The 21,669-nt window shown below is 42.1% G+C and overlaps 1 protein-coding gene across 12 annotated transcripts in view; it reads left to right on the plus strand.

Annotated features, from left to right (window-relative positions):
• The window catches only part of MED12L (mediator complex subunit 12L), a 150,764-nt gene that overhangs the window by 120,338 nt on the left and 8,757 nt on the right, over positions 1-21,669 (plus strand). For all 12 annotated transcript variants that reach the window (XR_013931798.1, XR_013931799.1, XM_080410154.1 and 9 more), the window contains 14 exons: positions 596-795; positions 1,345-1,533; positions 2,493-2,567; positions 2,691-2,881; positions 3,207-3,368; positions 5,940-6,051; positions 7,225-7,314; positions 8,425-8,534; positions 9,040-9,175; positions 9,695-9,856; positions 11,318-11,680; positions 12,698-12,854; positions 14,013-14,230; positions 21,165-21,254. Coding sequence is in view for 10 of the 12 variants with exons in the window: in XM_080410154.1 (XP_080266280.1) it covers positions 596-795; positions 1,345-1,533; positions 2,493-2,567; positions 2,691-2,881; positions 3,207-3,368; positions 5,940-6,051; positions 7,225-7,314; positions 8,425-8,534; positions 9,040-9,175; positions 9,695-9,856; positions 11,318-11,680; positions 12,698-12,854; positions 14,013-14,230; positions 21,165-21,254 (2,255 nt within the window). In the remaining 2 variants the exon portion in view is untranslated. The remainder of the gene's footprint in view (positions 1-595; positions 796-1,344; positions 1,534-2,492; positions 2,568-2,690; positions 2,882-3,206; positions 3,369-5,939; positions 6,052-7,224; positions 7,315-8,424; positions 8,535-9,039; positions 9,176-9,694; positions 9,857-11,317; positions 11,681-12,697; positions 12,855-14,012; positions 14,231-21,164; positions 21,255-21,669) is intronic.

Consider the following 21,669-nt stretch of genomic DNA (forward strand, 5'->3'; position numbering starts at 1 on the left):
TTTCATTGCTTCTCCAGTCACCCCTGTTGGTGTCAGGTAGATGGTGGTTTTAGAGTTGTGCCAGTGCCGTGCAGAGAGAAGGGGCTCACCAGTGTTTGCCAGGCTCCCACAGCGTGCTCTGCCTCTTTCCATTCCCAGGAAGATGAGTCTCTCTTGTCAAGAGGTTCATGGTAAGGTGGGCCAAGGGGCCACTGTTTGAACCATGTTGCTTGATCTGTGGACTGTTAATAAAGAGAGAAGGCTTGGAAAAGGGGCATCTGAGAAGACTGAGTAACACAACTCTTCCTTACCTGCCAAAGCAATTCCGCATGCTCAGCAGACTTTTTCCTGTTGAGCACATAGTGGCTTTATTTGTGTTTGATTTGTGTAAACCTTTTCCTACTTCTGAAACATCCATTAAAAAGATGCAAAATGAACAAGTGGACAATACTTTTGAACATGGTGGCTTTCAGAGTCACTGCTGCCCTTACGAATGCGACTGCCTCTCTCCTCAGCTGGCCTGTACCTCTGAAGATCCCCTGGGCGGGTAAGCGGTCGGGGGGTGTGGGGGCTTGGGTAGAAGTTCACCCTGTGCTTCTGTGCTTCCGCTGTGCAGGTGATGCTGAAATTGGCAGCAACAATGTCAACTCCTTGAAGAGTGAAGACTTCCATATGAGAGGCTTATTAGATGAACTCAATGAGGATGAAATCTGGGGTTCCTCTCACACTTTGAAATCATGCAGAAAAGCTGTTTCCATAGAAACTGCTAGTCTAAGCGAGTATGCTAGATATGTGCTAAGAACAATTTGCCAGCAGGTAACCTCTAAAACAACTCTTCTGTCTTAATTTGGAGAAACAATGTTTTTTTTATTTGAAAAGTGTAACATGTGTTTTGATGCAAAACGAACATTGAAGTATGCCAGTATTTGAGTTCTGTTTGGGTTTCCTGATTTTCACGATTCAAACGCATAGTGTGTTACTGCGGGGAGGGGGAATTGCTTTAGTTAGTTATTAGCATCTCCCTGCACTTAGTCAGAATTGAGCTGTTTTTCCTACCTGAATCTCAAGCCCTTTGAGAGGACAGTAGGATCAGTCCATCAGCTGTCTGCTCAAGGTGCTTTTGCAGTAGCATATTTTTTATTACAAAGTTGCTTTCAAAGTATAGAAGAAATTAATTTTGCAAAGCCTGTTAACAGTCTTAAACTTTCAGGTGGTACTGAATGACAGGAGACATTTCTAATCTCACATGTTGCGTGAACCATACTTAAAGTTTTGCACATGGAAAAATCAATTTTCCGTTTAGCTTACCAAAAGTCAATATTGCCTTCAAACTGTCTCGTGAATCTGTTGTCTGATTACTTACAGGAATGGGTTGGAGAGCACTGTTTAAAAGAACCTGAGAGGCTGTGCACGGACAAAGATCTTATTTTGGATCCCGTTCTTTCAAACAAGCAAGCACAGAAACTCCTTCAACTTATCTGTTATCCCCATGGTATTAAAGAATGCACCGAGGGTGACAACCCTCAGAGGCAGCATATCAAACGCATACTTCAGGTAATGCTGTGGGGAAAATGTGGAAGAACTACCTGTGATGCACTGACTCTTAACCGGTCATCAGCAGCACCACCATGTGACATTGAATTGCAGTTCCTCGTGCAATCAAGCATTAGATACTTTAAAGATTGTATGTGCTCAGGATCCCCAGTGTCTGTGGTAAATGTTCTATAGTGTGACTTTGGGTGTCTCATTCCTTCTCATTCCACGGCTGTGGGAGAAACAAGCATGCAGCACGCTCATCATTGTCGGTCGTTAGAAAGCCACTGCAAAGGGAGCTGCTTTCAGGGCTGTGCAGGTGGAGATGCCTATTCTCTCAGGAGGGCTCTGTGACTGCACTGTGGGGAAACACACTCCTACTCCATGAAAAAGGCTCCAGCACCTTCATGGACAGTGGAAAACTGATCTTTTCTTCAAATTCAGCTGCATTAGGGGCACTTCATTTCTTAAACTACAAAACTTATTTTCTTTGAATAGACCTGTTAAGAATCAAGATGGCAATGTCTGGACCAGGAAAAACAGTGATCAGTGTTCTGCAAAATATCACTGCAGCTGCTGCCTTTCACTGTGCCTAGATGGCCTTGTGCTAAATACAAACAAATCCACTTGGATGGCGATGCCATGGATTGATGTAATTACTAACAAAAGAGCAAATTACTAATTCATATTTAACTAAACTCAGATTTTGCAGAGAGCAAGATTTTTATTCAGAAAAGTTGGTGTGGTTAAAAGTATTAAGTAACAATATTAGCTGCAAAAACGTGGAAGTTAACATACATCCTTCAATAGGCCTGATATTTTGGCATGTCATTAGACTGTTAAAAAGAGTAGTGATGGTGATGATCTGCTTGTAAGCTGAGGCTTTGACATGTAATGTATGCAATTATGAGATTTTTTTTCTTTTTCTTCAGACATATACAGTGTTGACACTTGTATCTGTAATGTTAATTCTTACCTAGAACTTAGATCAGTGGACTCTCCGGCAGTCTTGGTTGGAGCTGCAACTAATGATCAAACAGTGCATGAAGGAGCCTGTGAGTATTTGTTTTCAAACTTTCTTATCTAAATATTTAATGCAAAAAAAGTATGTTAAATTTTAACGTAGTCCATGAACAAACATACCATGAATGTGCTAGTTTACTTATGTTTTACTGTAGGGTTCTGGGTCTGTGGCTGAAATGAACAGCTTGTTGGATAATATTGCAAAGGCGACAATAGAGGTGTTTCAGCAATCCGCTGATCTAAACAATAACTCTTCTAACTCTGGTATAGGCCTCTTCAATCCAAACTCTGTTGGAAATGCTGACACAAGTAATACAAGACAGAATGGTAAAAAGACATTCCTAAGGTATTTTTTGTAGCACCTTTTTAATTATTTTAGCCAACATGATGCTTAATTTTGTGTCAATTGCCTAGACGTTTTTTGCATTTGAAACAGGAATGTACAGAAATGAGTTACCTGAAGGTTACTTCTGTTTATTTTGTTTAACAGTAAATGTAGTTGCTATTCTTGAATTTTCTGGAAACCAGAAATTTGACTGCTCAGTCCACACTAGTTACTCCAGATGCATTGTGTTAACTGCTTTATTAAAGCAGTTTAGTCTTGTAACAGCTAATACTGGTTACAAAACTGCATGGATATTTTGGCTGAAATAAGTTTGTTCTAATTCTAGTTCCTCTGAGCGGCGAGGAGTGTGGCTGGTGGCTCCCTTGATAGCAAAACTGCCTACCTCGGTTCAAGGTAGGGTCTTGAAAGCTGCAGGAGAGGAGCTGGAGAAAGGTCAGCATTTGGGGTCATCTTCTAAGAAGGAAAGAGATAGACAGAAACAAAAAAGGTACGACCTTGGGAAATCCCTGTGCGCAGAGCTGAAAGGTGTTTTTGAAGGAGGAGTTTACTGAGGACTGGATTTTGGGTTCACAAAACTTCATTGGTTCACTTTTGTGGAGCAAAAAAGTTATCAACCCCAAACAGGTTTCATTAAATTTGAAGAAATATCATTAGTTTCAGAGGAGGAAGCGAGAAAGCTTTGTAAGACATCTTCTAGTGGTGATTCTGCAGCTTGGTGATGGGAATTATTGGAGATTTCAAAGAACAGTTAGAGCACTTGCTGTCTCTTCTGTTAGGCTGCTTTTCTTGCCGTTAAGGTCCCGTAATTGTCATGTCATTTAATTACTGTTGGGAATTAAGCTTAAGCTCATCTCTAACTTCCCAAGCACGCGAGGATTTTAGTGACTTAATGGTTATTTAGTAAAATATTCTTCCATAGTGCCTGTAATTTTTTTTGTACTTTCTTAGAGCTATGATAGAAGTAACATTGAATACTATACACAAAAAGGTCTCTTAGCTTCCAATACTGTCTGTCTTTTTGTGACGCTCTTCCAAAGTACAGTTGTTCAAGAAAGCAAATCACTTCTCAAGAGCTTGTGGTGTTTAATGGTTGTATATGGTCCCACCATAAGTTTCTTGTTTTTACATGTTACTAGCATGTGCTGTCTTTTTTTATCACCTTCAGTGTCGTTCATGCAGTATACTTTCCCCAAGCGTGGAACCAGTAATTGGGCTTTGTGTGCTGCATGTATTGATTTTTGACTTGTTGTTGTCATTAAATTCTGTGGAGCTTTTTAAATCTATTGCTATTTTCCAGCCTCTTCCACCTAGCTTATATTCTGTTTAAGGTTAGAAGATTTAATTATTTTTTTTTTCTTTCCATCGTAACTGCAGTATGCCCATAACGCTGTGTTATGCTGGACTCTCCTAGTTCATCTGGACTGTTTCTTTGATAAGCTTCTTATGTGATATATAAACCTATAGAACTACTGTTCACCATGTTCAGTTTTTGAGTTAGGTATGCTTTGTATTAACTTTATGAAGCTGTCTCTTCCTTGTCCTAATTCATCTGCAATACCTGCCTGATCTGTTGTTAGACAGAAGAAGACATCTTGCTTTCTGGATCCCTTTATTAGGTGTGCCTGAGCATTTCAGCACTTTTCTGTTATTCACTGGCTCTCTTGCTACTTGCATCAGTAGAAGGGAACATGGAACCTCTCTCTGTCTTATGTTTCTTTTCCTACGGGAGAGCTCTAATGTAGGAAATCTAAACCAAGCCTCTTTCAAAGCCGAAATAAAATGCCTGTAGAAACTGTCAAGCCCTTCCTCCACAGTTATTCCTGTGTGCAGAAGTAAAAGCATTTACGAAGTTGTTCTAGTTGTAACAATAAATTACTTCCTTGTGTGCTTTTCGAAGCTTTTCATTCTCTTCTTGATCAAAACCAAACTTTACTACTCTGTGAGTCACAAACCCAATGAAACTATGGGAAAGTATGAAATTTTATGCAACTTACATAAGATCTGTCTTTCTTTTTTCAGACTCAGCTTTGTGTAGCAGGGCTAGTGATTGCAGTAACTGTCGCAAATTGTAAACTTTTCCTCGCAAAATTAATGAGAAAATGATCAGCTGTTCCTACCATGATGTTCAGTTTAACATGACTTTTGAAAATGCAGGCTTTCCATTTTGCTCCTTTTATGGGACCTTGAGATTTTGCCATTCCTTTATACTAATTGTCAAGTTAAATGCCTAATGAAAATAACAGTTGAAATGAATACTTGTAATGCATAGACACATGTATGTGTGGATTTGTATTTATATTGTGCTTATGGACGCATTAAATTGTCAAGGAGCTTGTATATCTAAAACTGCAAAAATCATTGCATGAGCTGTTACTCAAGTCCCTTTGCTGACATTTTTGACTTCCTTCTACTTCACATGTTGTACTTTCAAATTCTTGTTCCTGTATTTCTTCCAGTTTGTCTTAATTTTATGTTTATAGTGGAGACACATTAATTTAAATAAAGACTTTGAAAGCCCTCGCATTGGTATGGCATGTCTCCAACAGCCAGCTAAAGCTGCACCTCAGTTTACTTACTAAGCCTGTGTTAGAATTCTAGTGCAGTTTAGGCAGCTGTCATTCTAATCAGTGCTTGTAGGGGAAGCTTACTTGGGATTCACTTCAGACTACTAACATGGATTAGAAACTTCAGCTGCCTAATCTCCACTAAAATTATATCCCTGGGTTATCAAAGTAGTCTTAAAATGACATGTCCTGTTTCTGAGTCAGGCCTTCAAGTGTCCATGCAATTACTGGTCATTCTCAGTGCCCTGAGCTAGGTGGGTTCTCATTAGTGACATGCATACTATGTGCATTTATGCTGGCTGGTGCACTGTCTTCTTATGTGCATGTTTTTTTAATTCGTCTGGCAAGGCTTTAATTTACTAAAGCAGAAACAGACATAAATACAGGCAATGCCACTTCCAGGGGAAAAAAGTAGACAAAACAAGGAAGGGAGTGAGGATGGGAAGTATCAAAATCACTTTACTAATTGACTTCTGTATTTGTGTCTGTTAAAGCATGTCTCTTTTGAGTCAGCAACCCTTCCTTTCATTGGTACTTACTTGCCTTAAGGGACAGGATGAGCAACGAGAAGGGCTTCTAACATCGCTGCAGAATCAAGTTAATCAGGTAAAACAAGCGCATAACCATGAGCACCCTTTCTTAGATGTTTTATGTGTCATCAGTTTTCTGTGTATGAGATGGCATAAAAGCAGGATAATTGCAGTGCAATGGTGTGCCAAAAGGAACAGTCCAAGGAAGGAAGAATGGGGAGGTCTTTCTTCCTTTTTGAGAGTGAATATATCTTTTTTTCTAAAATTGTTACAGAGAAATATAATGAACTTGAGTCTGACTCCAGTTCTTTCCAGGAAAAACAATAAAAGATGTTTGTCCTGAGAGGAACAGTGTTCTCAGTCTCTAGCTTGATCATAAAATGTTTTTATAAGTTTGAAACTTTCCTTCTTTAGGAAAACCCTTAATCTTCTCCAGCTGGCACAGATTAAGGATTTTTCATATTTTAAAAAACAATATTGCTAGTCCCAAACTGGCCCCTTGCCCGCAGCTCTCTCCTTGTATCACTTGTGCTTACTCACAGCCTCTGCTGATTCTGCTCAAGGCTTCCTGCTCCCATCTGATTCATGCTCTAGCCTACAATAGCTCCTTAGGACTGTCTTTAAAAGAATATATACGATGCCCAGTGTAGTGTGTCCATGCTTCCTTTTTTCTGTCTTTAGTTTCTGAGTTACTGTGACAGTGAAAGTTGATACCTGTAGGGCCATTATTTTCTCATATTGCCTCCCTGCTCTGGTCAAGGCTATGGCATATGTCAACATCCTAGTTAAATTAATTCCTTTGATGGTGTGTCCCCCTTCCCCGCCCTGGTGTTACTGCTGCCTGGGTTTTCCTTTTGCTGTATGGTCTCTCCCCTGAAATGCAGCTGGTCCAGGTTCCCTAAGGTTCTGGTCATTTCACACCCAGCGATCCCCCAGATCCTGTTGGGAAGCTGCATCCAGTGCAAGAGGTCTGTTTACTTTCCTGTGGTGAACAGTTAAGTAGGGTGTTTGAAACAATGTTTTTAATAAATGTGTAACAAAGCTGCTTATTTTCTTTTTTGCTACAACGTGAAGTTCTAGTCACACAATTGATAGCAGATTATCAGGTTTTTACACATTAATTTTTGCCCCTCTGCTAGTTTGCTTATTCTGCTCTAAACCTTAAGCAGGCACGAGGATAAAAAAGTTAATAATCTTTTATGATTCCTTATAGATAATGGTCACAAATACTTCAATTGCTTTTTCTTAGATCCTTAGTAACTGGAGGGAAGAACGGTACCAGGACGATGTTAAAGCTCGGCAAATGATGCATGAAGCTCTACAACTTCGTCTTAACTTGGTAAGAAAACCTTCTGTGGTTTTCCTGATGTTATAAAAAGGTGTAGCAGCTACTCTGGAGTAGGTGGTAAGGAGGAAGCAGCACTGTGTCAGGGCACTGCTGGGGCCGGGGCATAATGAAAGCTGGCAGCTGAGGGGGTCCCTCAGCCCCTCCAGGCATCAGGCTCCTCTGTCGGGATGGGGACAGGCTGAGTCCATGGAAGGACATCAGCCCACGGCAGGGACTCAGGATCAGGCCCAGCAAGGGGAGCCGGGGTCAGACAAACCCTGGTGTGGCCGGGCAGGGCCATGGGGACAGGCTGAGGCTCCTGACCTGGGGCCCCAGAGCTGGGACCAGGGGGAGCCCCAGTGGGGTTGGCCAGGGACAGCAAGGGCTGTTAGTGCCCCCTCGGCCCTGACGCAGGGGTCTCTGCTCCGTTGGCGTTCGTCTCTGCTCTGCCCGTCCCTCTTGTTTCAGCTGATGGCTCTTGGCCATAATGTTTGGACATTGTTCATATAAAATGAATGGGAAGGACAAGCCTATACCTTATTCATGCCTTATTTTTGTGCTGCTTTCTTCCTTTTGGTGTCCCTGGAAGCTCAGAAATGCATCATCTTTTTGTGGACATTCCAGACCATTGTCCACTGACGGGTTTATCCCCATGTAACAAGCAAGGATTTTACAGAATTAGGCAGTCAATATCGTTAGACAACTACATTATATTATTATATTAGTTGTATAACTATATTATTATTTTTATTGTTACAACCATATTATTATATCTGCGTTTTGGGTGTGGGAGCAAAGTGCTAACTATAAAGTTCTAATTCAACACCTTTTCAGTTCTGATAATTTTTTCACCAACTTCAATTCGTTGCATCAAACATGAAAGTGAGGATGGGGAACTGAAGGAGCAGTGTAATAATATTTTGCTTTTCTGTAGTTCCTTTTTGCTGGGAATATGGGGTGGGGAAGAAAAATTATTTAAAGTCAGCCTTTCAAGATAGCATTCAGCACAAAGAATTTGTGGGACTGGAGAGCAGTTTTATTCATAAGGAATCCATATGATAAAGGAAGCGTGCCTATATGAGATACATGCAGAGCCTTGCTATCTGCTGTATTATTTTGCAGGTAGGTGGCATGTTTGATACTGTGCAGAGGAGCACCCAGTGGACCACTGACTGGGCACTTCTGCTCCTGCAGATAATCACTTCAGGAACTGTGGATATGCAAACCAACAAGTATGTCTGCGCTACATAAACAAGCTAATTCATGTCCCTAGTGCTTATACGTTTAGATTGTATGTATATTATTGTTACATTTTCCTTACCCTTATGCTATTACTACTTGAGTGCAATTTATGTGCTCGGTGCTGATCTTGGTTAGGGAGCACCTCTGCCTTGGAAAGCACTGGAGCCACTACTGATGCTCTTCTTTAACAAGCACATACCTGAGCACATTCTGAAGTCTGGGAGCCTGTAATTCCCAGTGACTGTTTGTTAGTTCATGCTGTTTGTAGCTCTGAGCTGGGGTTTATAAGTAAGATTTGTGTCTATGTCTTGACAGTCCACCTGCATGCACAGACTGGGGCTGACGCATGCAGGCTGAGGTATGTGTGTATGCAGAACGCCCTGAAAAACTTGGCTTGTTTGAAGAGCTGCGTTTGTGGCCTTTGCCCTGAGTAGCTGTCCCTGGATCTCTTGGCAATCGGTAGTTCCTCAGGGTAATGCTTGTCTTTACTCTCAGCGAATTGTTCACAACCGTGCTGGATATGCTGGGTGTCCTCATCAATGGGACACTTGCCTCGGACTTGTCAAACGCTTCCCAAGGAGGGCCTGAGGAGAACAAAAGGGCTTACATGAATTTAGTGAAAAAACTAAAAGTAAGTGTTATGTCTTGCCATTTTCAGCATTTCCTTTAAATTGCTTTCTGTGATCATCCTTTAATCCTGTCATTTCTAGTGTCTGGGAAGGCCTCTTGGAAAACGAAGCAAGACTGAAACAGCACTAGGATAACAAGGAGTAGAAGGAGAAAATAAAATTTTAGTGTGGGGGTGGGAAGACAGACTTCTAGTATTTTCTTGGTAATAAATTAAAATTAGGGATCCTGCAAGACAGTTACTTTTAATCATGATTGAGACACTAAATTTATATTACATGGTTTTTACATTCTGTTTAAACAAGAGATTACAAGATAACTTACATTCTTTAAAAAAAGAAAACAACCCACGCAAAAAGCCCCCAAAACCCCTTGCAAAGCCACTTGTTTAAATTTAGTAAAAGTACAAGGAAATGATTCATCCAGAAACAGGACATTTTCTAATACTGAAAGCAGTGAAATGTTTCTCTTCTCCCCACCCCCTTCCCTTTCTGTTTGATTGATTGATGTATTTATTCTCTAGAAGGAGCTGGGAGACAAGCGGTCGGAAAGCATTGACAAGGTTCGCCAGCTGCTCCCTTTGCCAAAGCAGACATGTGATATTATTACTTGTGAGCCAATGGGATCCTTGATTGACACCAAGGGGAACAAAATTGCGGGATTTGACTCCATTGATAAGAAACAGGCAAGAGTAAATGTTTTTTTTCACCTCAGTTTTTCCGTGATTTTTGAAGCTTAGGAATTCAAGCAAACAGGTACAGCTTGTACAATACATGCCTTTATATGCAGTATCATAAAAGCAGCGTACGTCTGCTGTAATACAGCTTTCTGGTGTACATCTCCTGTAATACAGCTTTCTGGTGCACCCCCAGTCCTTACGAAAGCTTCAGCCATGGCACTGCGTTTCTTTTGAACAGGTAGGCTTTCTATGAGCAGTGATGCCAAAAGTGAGGAATGCTGGCTTGTCGAATAAGACCTTTAAAAATAGTTGCAAATGACAGACTGTTTTTTGGTATCAAATGTGTTTCTGTTCCAGATATTCTTGCACAGATTTTGATTGCGTGATCCATATGAAAATTCTCAGGCAGAGGGTGAAACCGGGAGTGGGGTTAGAGAGAGGCACGCAGGGAGCTGTTAAACCCCAGCCAAATGGGTTCAGGCAGCCTAGCATGACTTGGACCTTGCACCAGCACTGGCAGTGATTCCATCCTCCTCTCCCGGATGAGTTGCTGATCCTTGCAGGTAGTCTCAGAGCTTTAGGTATATATGCATCTTAAATGGAAACAGTTTTATGCCACTCGTGCAAATTCAAGAGTTTGGGTAACCTTTCACTTTCTGATTTATTTAAAAATCAGTGATGTTTGCTGCATGCCCTTCCTTATTGAATCTGCAGAGCACGTGGGCAGTATGTAACTGCTAATGTGATGAGTGTTGACATAAGCTTGCACTATAGGGTCTTGACTGGTATTGTCCAACTCCACAGAAGTTGCCAAAAAGGAAATGACATTTGACTTAGGAGTTGAACAGCAAAAGCTCTTACAAAGTATTTGCTTTTCAAGCAGAATCCTACATGCGAGAGCCCATTTGACCTGGGAACTTTTTGACCTGTTACCTGCTGGGAGGAGGCTGGAGGGTGATCCTACTTAGAAGAGACAGAGAAAAAAAGGCAGGGTGGGGCTGGGGTATATTTGGATTTTTGGGGAATTTGAAGGGATGCATAATTGTAAGTGAATTTATTTAGAAGAGAAGGACAGAGCTTTTTATTCTGCAGACTGGGTAGGCATTTTTTTGTGATTTAGTGCTTAGGCTTTCTCCCCTTATTTGAATATGTAAACTTTTAGGAATGGTATCCTCAGATCAGAAATTTTTGATAGATACTTGATTTTTCCTTCAAAATGTGAGAGATGGAACTTGAGAATTTTAGCATAGCTACAAGAAAATGGTACTATAAAAATATAATTGCTCTTATGTAGTGGCAGCCTCAGATAGAGGTTAAAATTCCACCAGTATGCATTCGGTACATTTTGTGGAGGGGAAATATCCTTACTGGATTTTCCTGACTCAACTAATGATGTACAAAAGCAAGTTGTCTGCTGTAGCATTCCAACTTTCTTAAAATGCTAACTTCACTTTTATTCTGAAACAGGGCCTTCAGGTTTCAACAAAACAAAAGGTGTCCCCTTGGGATTTATTTGAAGGCCACAAAAATCCTGCTCCTCTCTCTTGGGCATGGTTTGGTACAGTTCGCGTTGACAGGAAAGTAATAAAATATGAGGAGCAGCAGCATCTCCTCCTGTACCACATGCACACCAAACCCAAGCCACGGAGTTACTACCTCGAGCCCTTGCCCCTTCCTCCAGAAGAGGAGGAGGAAGAGCCCACCACACCTGTGTCTCAGGAACCAGAAGGAAAGTCAGGAGAGCTCTCAGATCAGGGCAAACACGCCACAGACGATGAGAAGAAGACAAAGAGTCGGAAGCGAAAGTCAAAGTCAAGCTCAAGAGCTGATGTAAGTAGTTGGTGCCCCATACAAAACCTGACCTCTCTTGCTGAAGCATCTGATGTTGCATGGTGCTGTCTTAGCTGCTTTCAGAAATTGTTATGCACCTGGAGGAGGGGGTCCTAATAAATGGAATGAGAGGAGGTGGTTGGAAGGAGGGTGGTTTTGTATCAAGTGGAGCTCAGTGTAGAGGAATGTACAGTGCTCAGGACCTTACGTGCTATGTAAAATATAGTAGACTAGATCTTACTAAATATTATTCAGGTTCCGTATATGCTTTCTCTTGTTCGGTGTAAAGTACAGCTGTTTGTATCAATTTCTAAAATTCCTCCAGTTCAAATTACGTTGAGATCAAACACAGTTTAAACCCAGGTCCCATTCAAATGGAAACCAATTTGAAAGAGGTTCTTTTACAGATATAAACTGTTTTACTGTGAGATTTGTTCTGGCTTCTGAGATACTTACCTTTTTGGTTTTTATTGGATTTTGAGGTGTGGGTTCCTAAGCTGAAGAATCACCTAGAGCAAGGGTTTGAGAAACATGCTGGGCATCACCCAAATAACAATGTACGTTTCCAGTAGCAGCATTCTGTGCAATTGTCCTCTTCACTCTGCTGCCAGCCTGGTCGTACATGCTGTAGAAGTGGCAGTATTCTGTCAGTACCCAGCTAGTTTGTCAACGTGTTGCGTTTTAAGTAGCTGTAATTTTAAGATAATTTTCTGGGTTATTTGATGTTTCAGTTAAGTTCTTCCTGTTACTTATATACTGATACTGTAACTGTCCTTGTGCTATATACCTTACCATAGCCTGCAGAAAATACTTACCAATAAGGTAGAAATGGATGGAGTGTGTATGAAGTTGTTAATTACCTGTGGGCAGCCTGAGACTTAATCTGTGTTTTACATCATTGCAGACGACAATGGGAACTGTCTCTGGCCTTTAATGATTTAGTAGGAAAATTGGCATTATTTATGAGTTAGTAAGGTATGAATGTCAGTAACATTCGCTTTTACTGTATATTTCAAGGAATATCCGCAGAACAACTTGTATAGAGTGCCTCCTACTTACTCGCCAATTTCCTCTCAAATGATGCACCATCCGCCGTCTGCCTTGTGGGGTTACAACATGGTGGGGCAGCCGCAGCAGGCCGGCTTCTTCGTGCAGGGCCAGCCCCTCCCACCAGGTATGTGTGCGCTTGGCAGGCAGAGGCACAGCACCGTGGCGTTATTTGATGTGTGGCAAAAGCTGACTTCTCACAGCCATGTTTTGTTTCTCCAAAGCAGGCTGTGCCTGCTGATGGCATTTATTTTATTCCTTAGTTAGCCATAGGTCTCTGGGGGTGTTTTTTGAAAAACTTTCTGTCTCTGTTAAGCTATTAAACTTTTTTGGTAGATAAGCAAGAATGACTTACTTGTGGTGAATAGTACAAGAAAGCTAGTAGAAATTCAATGAGGAGTGAAAGAAGAGAAGGGATGATTAAAAGGAACAAATGCCTTATGTTTGGCTTATTTCTTCTTTGATTCATACCAAGGAACATGGTGGCTAATTTAACATCTGCTAGATGGAATAAATCAATCCACGGGCTTGCATTTTTTCAGCTTTGTGGTATTTTCAGCTTCATTTTTTGTAGGATTGTTTTGTTCTTTCCAGTTAATGTGTACCCACTTTAACAGGTATTGTACCTGCTCTAGGGGGCAGCAGTTTATGATTTTTTGAGAAATACTGTTGTGTCCTTGGGTATTACGCAGAAGTTTAGAATCGTTCCAGTTATAAATGTTAAATATTTTTTCTGAAGCTCCAAATACAACTAGATCTGTGTTCTAAGTGTATAAAAGTCTTCAGAATATACCAGACAGCGGCTAAAACGTTTAAGGAAATGCAGCTTTTAAAAACAAATGTGTAAGATTAACTTTGTAAGTCTGACATATAGATACATGATTTTTATCAAGTAGCATAGAGTGCATAAATTACTGCCATCCCATTATGAAATTGGCTTGACATAGTAAGCTGTTCATACCACGCTTTTAATCTGACATGCAACTTTGGTTTTCATCAGTAGTAGTCAAATGTTTTATGTGACATAGAACGTGCAACAGCCCATAGCCTTTCTGCTTTTCTTTCTCATTTACAAGTGGAAGTCCTCAAAGTTATTTTGCCTGTTCAATTTTTCAGGTCAGTAATACGGTTTAATCCAGTTCACTAGTGGTCTGCCTTTGCAGAGATAAGTTTATCACCATTACTGTAGAGCTAACCAAATAGGAGCTGATGAATGAGCAGTGATCTGTACCAACAATGCTCTTACGAAGGCAGAGAACACATTTGTGTTTTGGGTGGTTTTTAGGTGGTTCCAGACTGGATCCGACAGGCTCCTTCGTTCCAACAAACACGAAGCAAGCCCTGTCGAACATGCTGCAGCGGCGCTCCGGCACCATGATGCAGCCCCCCTCTATCCATGCAATCACACCTCAGCAGCAGTTGCTCCAGATGAAACTCCTGCAGCAAGAGCAGCAGCAGCAGCGGCTCCTCAGGCAGCAAGCACAGTCACGGTCTCTCCAACAGGTTTGTTCAAACCTCTGTCTGAAGAGCAGCACAGTGGTTTTTGCCTTCCCTGGGGGCTGCTTGCCCTGCACAGGTTTATGGAGTGGAGAGCCAGCTGATATTTAGCCACTGCAGTAATTCCCCAAATATTGCTTAACCAGGACCATCTGCATTTAAACTTCATTTGCCCTTTGGTCCCTTAGTCCCTTCTATTTTTGCTGTGTTTCATAGAATCAGGTTTTCCTTCTGCTACTTGATGGTGTTCCCTGTTGTGTCACAGAGGCTTTCATAGTGGAATTGCATGGTGCTATGTACCACTGAGCGACAAGTAAGCAGCAGAGGCACAGCAATGCTCTTCACAATGAAAAATCCAAGAGGTCTGGCAAGAGCCTTTTCCATACATGTGTGCAGACAGATGCCCATGTTCTCTAGAAGTAGCTGCTACTTCTCCTAACACTTCGGCAGAGTGCAGCTGCTGTACGCCAGACCGCACATGGCTGTTGCACAACACCCTTTGGCATCTGAGCTAGTTTTCAGAGTATGGCTACAGACAGGCTGCTTTTGAATCGATGGTGCAAGAGCAACAAATTGGGTTTTGGATCCCAGATAATCAGCAATATGTGTACAGTAGTTGGTGGTAAACCCAGTAACTTTTCACCTGTTTGTCCTTCCGTACCCATTCTTACCCTCACTGCAGTATATATTACATTGCCTTTATGCTACCTTGCCTTCAAACTCCATGATGTGTCCTCTTTGCTGAAAATAGGTTAATTTTTCAGCAAGTATCCTCGTAATTTCTGGTATGCTGTCTCTATTTTGTTACAGCTCCCTCCCTCATTATCCTTCTCATCCCTCTTTCAATGTCTGCTACAATGCATGCGAAGCCCTCTGTAGTGCTTAAATTGCTGATGGGCTACAGTAGTTTTATATGGGGCTGTTCATAATTGTGAAACCAGGGTTTCCCTATACGTGTGCTGTCTTCTACCTTACCAAAAAAAAAACCCCAAAAACCCCAAGGCCCCAAAGACTCTAGGTGTGTGTTTTACCATGTCAGTGGTACAGTGGGTATTAGATCCCTCGCTGCTGTCCTGTGGGCATTATGAGGTGCTGAGGATTAGGTAACCTACATGTTAGGATACTGGGCTCTACAGTGAGCTCTTGCCCCTTATTTAATAGAAACCCTGTAATATTTCTTACATTAGGCAGAATCTCACTATTTTAGTGTTAGGTTCAACTGGCTTTCAATTACTGTGATAGAATACAAGCTTAAATAAGAGCCTTGAGTAAACAAATAATGATCTGTACTTATGGCTAGATGGATCAAAAAGCAGTAAATGAAGATGTAAAATAACACATTTTCACATTTAAGGAATGCTGCTGTTTAACATTGTCACATTTAGAGGACAAAAAATGCTGTGTTTCCCTTTTGGTTTCAAACAGGGGCAGTAGCTGAGGTGTAAAGAACAATGGTTAACTTCTCCAAAGTGCTACATAAACAGGTTATCAGTAAGGAAAATAAACTATCATGAAGGCATGAATCCATGACTAAATAAGATGATAAGGTGTCTGCAGTGAACTTTTTTCATAAGATTTGGAATGAACTTTTACAGTGTAAAAGCTGCAGTACAGTTTGACAGGGTAGGTTCAGGTGCCTATTTCAGATAATGTATAACGCGTGCTGGATGTTCATCAGTCAGCAGTTCCGTATCAGCCATGTTTTTATTTCAGCAATAAGTCAGTGTAAGTTAAACTGATGTAAACTAAGTCAAACCAGAGCCATCCAAACCCAGCTGTTGTTTCCCATTGCTTGCACAGAGTGGTCTGCACAGCCAGGTCCTTCACGGCGTGCTGGGGAGTACCACAGATGGACACGTTGTTTTCCATCTGCTTCTAACATTCTGCTTTTCTGGATGTTTGGGGAGATTAGTTCATCCTGATATGTGAAAACTTTCACTGTAATGAAAGGAATGCACAATTCACCAGGCCATGCTTTTTGCTTTCCTTGTTGTCTACGTGTGAGCTGGCAATGCTGCCATCAGAGAAGCCCCTCCGAGGTCCCAGTGGCACTGGGACTTTGTGTGCTGCCTGGCACTATGACTGCCCCAGTGGGATGCCTGCCTGCACGCGTGCATGGTGTGCTCCTTCGGGAACACATCCCTGGGGAGCTTGTAGTTCTGCATGCAGTCCTGGATTTAGAGTAGAAAATGCTATCACAGTGTAGAAGCCTGAAGGTAGTATTTGAAAACTTGGGAACAAGATGATTTGTAAGCATTGCTACTGTGTGGTGTATGTTGTTGGGTAGAGCTTAAATAAGGAAGTTTCTGCAGCTGCTGAGTGGAATTACCCACTCAGCTTGAAGTCACTGGCAGTGGTCTGGGCAGTTTTGTAAAGTCAGTCCAGGACTCTGCTCCTTAGCGCTGTGCCATACATGCTGTGCTCCTGGAAATGAATAGCTATGGTGCAAGGTCTTTAAGAGCAGGACTTGTTAAAAATTGTTTGAGTATTATGTATGGAATTGATAGGCTCCTGTGCATGGTAAGGAGTCCTTTCCACATTTAGTTTCTGTTCATAAATTTCATAAAAGTATTGAGGTTCATAAGCATAAAAAACATCTAAAAGGATCTTGTTAGCATTCCTAAACACCGTCATTCTTTGAGTTACATACAGGTGAGCTCTATAAAGGTGCTGTACTGCTCCACTAACAATCCAAGCCTAATCGTGTATATTCTTTGTATTGTTTGCTATTTTCTCGCCTGTCCTTTTCCTTTAGGATGTCTGTAGCACTGCTGTATCCCTTCAGGATGGCTTTGACAACATAATGGTAACCACTCTGAGACCATGAACTTTTTATTTTTTCTTTTCTGGGTTTCTTTGAACACACAGGCTGCACACTTTGCTTTTGATGAGAATGATATGCTTTGGCACTCCTCTCACCTAGGTAGCGCAGTGGCTGCATGTGGGAAGGCTGTGAATATACTTGCTCACATAGAATATTCATTTTCTTACAAAAATTTACAATAACTATATTGTTGATCAATTTTTTTTCCCTCTTCTGTTGTGCTTCTTGCTGTGAAAGATCAGGCTGGCTGCAAGATATGTCTGATGCCGTGTCCCTCTAAGCATGGTTTGTTTGTTCCCATTCTGCTGCCTTCTTACCACTGCCGGTGGGGTCTGCTCCTCTCCGCTGCTGCCCACTGTAGCAGAACCAGCCTGTCCGATGAGCAGTAGGGGATGGAGCACACGCCCTTTTTGGCCAGCAAATGCCACGAGCACTTGAAGCGTCCATGGCATGGGCCCGTTCCCGCTGCAGTGGGACGCAGTTGTGCGGCTCAGTTCAGGCAGCGAGGGTCAGCTCCCCTGGCCCCGTGTGGGCTGCAGCTTCCAAAATACTTCTTGTCCCACCTGAGCACGACAGTGTACTGCCTGGTGGTCTGTTTCTGAGCTGTGGCAGGATGTGCAGTTATTAGAATAACTAATAGAATAATATTTTGTTACTTCCAAAGCAAGTAACAGGTAACACTTACCTGTTAAATTATTGTTTCATAGAATTCAGTTGTTTCTGGGGAAAACCAATAATGGCATGAACTTTCATCCCTAATATCTGTGTTGGAAAGCTTTCCAGGTATTAATTAGAAAAGCAGGTTTAGAGATAGTTTGCAGGACTTTTGCCCTGTCTTAAGGAAACTGCAATGTTGTTAAAAGCACTAATTGGAAAGACAATGCAAAATGTGTTTTTATAAAAGCTTTGCTGCTTACCCTGTTGTCCATATTTTACACATGTGCAATCGTTCCTGTTATTGCTGATAGCATATCAGAATAGGGTACAGATCACCATGTTTGCAATTAATTGGGCACATCTAGATATGCAGCAAGTATACCATGAGGTCTCTCAAATCTATCATCCTCATCATCTTATTTAAATAAGTGCTAGTGTTTTACTACCTACTTTCAAAGTCAGATTTGGTCAGATTTTGGTCAAGTCAGCCTACTGTGTCAAGGCTGCTACAATCACTTTTGCCAGCCCCAGCACCACCTAGAAGAAAATTCCCTGCAAATACACAATGGACCCATATCTTAGCAGGAAAAAGCAGTACGTTTTGCTTCAGTTTAGGGTGCATGTAGAACAAAGAGCACAGTGGTTATTACTGTAACATTGCATTAGCATTGAGTAAAAAGGTTTGGGTTTCTTCTTTTTTTGTTGTTGTTTTGGTTTGACATGCATGCACAGTTCTGGCTTGCAGCAATTGGCTCGCATGTTTGGTTAACTCTTTACTGAATTATGCCTGGAGGGAGAAGTACCCCTTTGAATTTAGCAACATCTGCTGTTGCTGCTCAGGAATGCAGTGCTCTCTCACAATGCAGGAGATTGCTTGGTGGCCATGTGCTGCCATGGAATAAACTGGTCTGTTCCCTACCTAACGAACAGCTTTTTGCTTACCTTTCACACGTGGGTTTGCGTGTGGTGCTTGCCTGGCCTGGGCAGTGAAGCCTGCAGTACGGGCATGCTGCTCTCAAGTCACACGCCCTGCCGGCCCCGCTGCTTCGTGTGCACTTCAGGCGGTGGCAAAAAGGTCAGTGACAAAACTCACTTGTGGGTTTCTGCCCACTGTGTATTGCTGGGATCACGCAGCTGCTTATTTAGTATTTTTCTTACAGAATTAGGGCCTAATGCAGTTTCCATTGATACAACTTCCACTGACTTTGGATGAACACTTTATGCTGCATAGACCCGAGTGGACAAACTTTGCTCTTGGGTGCACCAGGTTAGCTGCCACTGAGAGAAACAAAAGGACAGCAGACGGAGCCCCGCTCTGCACACCAGCCCGGCAGAACCCACACGGGGGCTTGTATCACTGGGGAGAAAAGCTTAAGGCTACTTCTTTTTTTCTAGAAATCAGTCATGGCTTTATCAGATTTCACCTTTGGGTGACTTGAGGTTACATCTTGATCTATCCTGTGATTGGCACCTTAAGGAAAAGTTTCAGAAGCAATTTTCTTGGAGAAATTCTTGTTCTTTTTTTGTTTTTCTTCTTTTGCCTCCATTAAAAAAAAAAGAAAAAAAACTGAAGTGCTTGAATACCTTCCCCCTGTATTTGGCTGACACTGGGTTTATGTGCATCCCACCTGCCAGATGTATGTGCTGTTCAGCCTTTGAGTTCCTCACCTTCCAGGTGGTGGTTTTGAGAGCTCCACATCTGATTTTACAGACTTTTTCCAGATAAATTTAATTTTGTCTGAACTTTTGTCAGGCCTGACAGATGTTACTCTGTTAGCACCTTCTATACTCCCTAATTTGTTTTTAGGAATTTTCCACAAGATATTGGCTTGTTTTTAAAACAAATTCTTAGTGTAGCTTCTGCCTCCTTGGCATAGCTTGTGGTATCCGAGCTTCCTGCTGCCTTGTCTGCACCTTTGTAACCCCTTTAGCTGTGGTTCCAGAGGCTGGCACGCAGCCTGGCTAGGTCAGTCTCTTCTGTTTGCTTTTAAAAGAAAGGAAGGTATGAAAAAAATTGAGTATGTGACAACCCTGTGGCAGCTTTGCCCCTGGTTTTGCATCTTGCCCTTGACCCCTTCTGTCTGTTCTCTACCCAGAGCACAGGGCAGTTAATCCAGCCCCGGTCACAGCTGTCTGTATCTCCTGGGGCCAGATCAGTTGAAGCTGGAACGCTTTCTCTCTACTGTACTGCTTCTCCCAGCGGTTCCCGTTCACAATAGGTAGCTCTGCTTGTTTCCCAGGTCTGTCAATGAGGATGCATGTATTTTTAAGCTCAATGCAAAATAACAGCTGAACTGCAGGACGGCTGGTTGTGCTTACAGACTTGCCAACAGTTGGTACAGTTACCACTGAAGGGCTGGGAGCAGATAAAGGAGGAGAGTTCCAATGGTGCTTCGGTATTTTGTCCTGTGGGAGATTATCTTTTCCACCAGGTAGCCCTGATTGTCATGTTGCTGCTTGCAGCGTGTTCTTAAAGTCACTTTTAGCTTTGAATTATAATACATCTCTGTAAGGATAGCCTGGTTAAAGTGGTGAAGGCTTTGCTGGAGGGCTTGGGGTTTTTGTTAGTTTTTTGTGGTGAACAGTGCAACTACAGGGAAGGAGCATCACGGCTTCCAGCTCGTGTCTGCTACTGAGCTTCGTTTGAGTAGAATGGCTTTCAGAGTGATCAAGTGCAGCTGTGCAGCATCACAATTGCACGGAAAATACACAGACTTGATTGTATCCTTGGCAAATTCTCATTCGCCATTTTTATTACAATCTTGGTCCTGAAATTAAGTCGAACATTTTATTTTTTCCTGGTGCTGCAAAACATCCTAATGCATTTATAGTTCAAATCTTTAAGTGAGTTGCCATTAATTGGGCATAAATATTGAGGCAATTTGAAGTGAACAAACAAGGCTGTCTGCTGATCACAAATACAGAGTGTGTTTCCAAGCTGTACTGCTTGGGAGCTGGAGATTCTTGCTTATCCATTTATCATACTGGTATTTTGTATGTCATCATAAAATTTGCTAATCAGCATTTTGCGTGCTTCATCAGGGGAAAGCCAATAATTAGCCTGAGAAAGATATCAACTGTGTATTTATACTAGAGATAATAATTCACTCTAAGCTTCCTGTATAATTTAATGTACTGTCTTCAAGACAGGTAGAATGTTTTTTTCTAATCCTTTGCAAAACCCCATTTTTAAGTGTGTTGGCAGGACTGTTCAGCAAATGGCTGTTTCTTCACGGCTGCAGTGTTACAGTAGTGTCAGACATCAGACAGCAGTCAATTCTTCCATCTCCCTGTGAGTAAATACAGTTCAGCAGTTTGGCACTGAGCAGCGGTGCTGTCTTGAAGGAAGCGATCAAGTCTCTCCATGACTTTTTAGGACACAATTTGGTGGGTTCTGTGTCCAGAACTGGACTTGTTTGGGGTGCAGAGGCTGTATCTGATGGGTTATGTGTCTTTCAGGGTCAGCCAATGGACCAAGCTGCTATTTTCACTCCGCAAGTTCGACCACCGTCTCAGCTTCCACAGTACCCAGGGTTACAGCAAGCACAGGTACTGCATCACTCCCATAGAGCATCTGCATAAAAATGCTTTTAAACAGCCCCCAGCCTGCTTTTCTGTGCTTGGGATGTGCCTTGTGCAGGTGACCGAGGGTAATGGTGGGGCCTCCTTCTAGGATGCTTGTGGTCTCTGCATGCTTTGGCTTTTAAACATTTTTAATGTGGTTGCTTCCTAATTTTTCCTAATGTTGTTGCTGGTAAAGGCAAGTGTACTTCAGTGTTAAGCCTGAAATACGGGCAATGTCAGGTGAGATACCAGTAACTCTGTTATGTCGTGGTCATTCTGGTACTGGGGATTTTGTGGGGGGAGAAGGAGATGGAGCTGTGGAGCAGAGCCCCGCTGGTGCTCGGGGCCTGTCGGGGAAGGGTGGCATGGTGCAAATGCCGTCCTGCAGCCTGTGACCACG

This window comes from Falco punctatus (genome assembly GCF_963210335.1).
Source record: "Falco punctatus genome assembly, chromosome: 13".
Lineage (NCBI taxonomy): Eukaryota > Metazoa > Chordata > Aves > Falconiformes > Falconidae > Falco > Falco punctatus.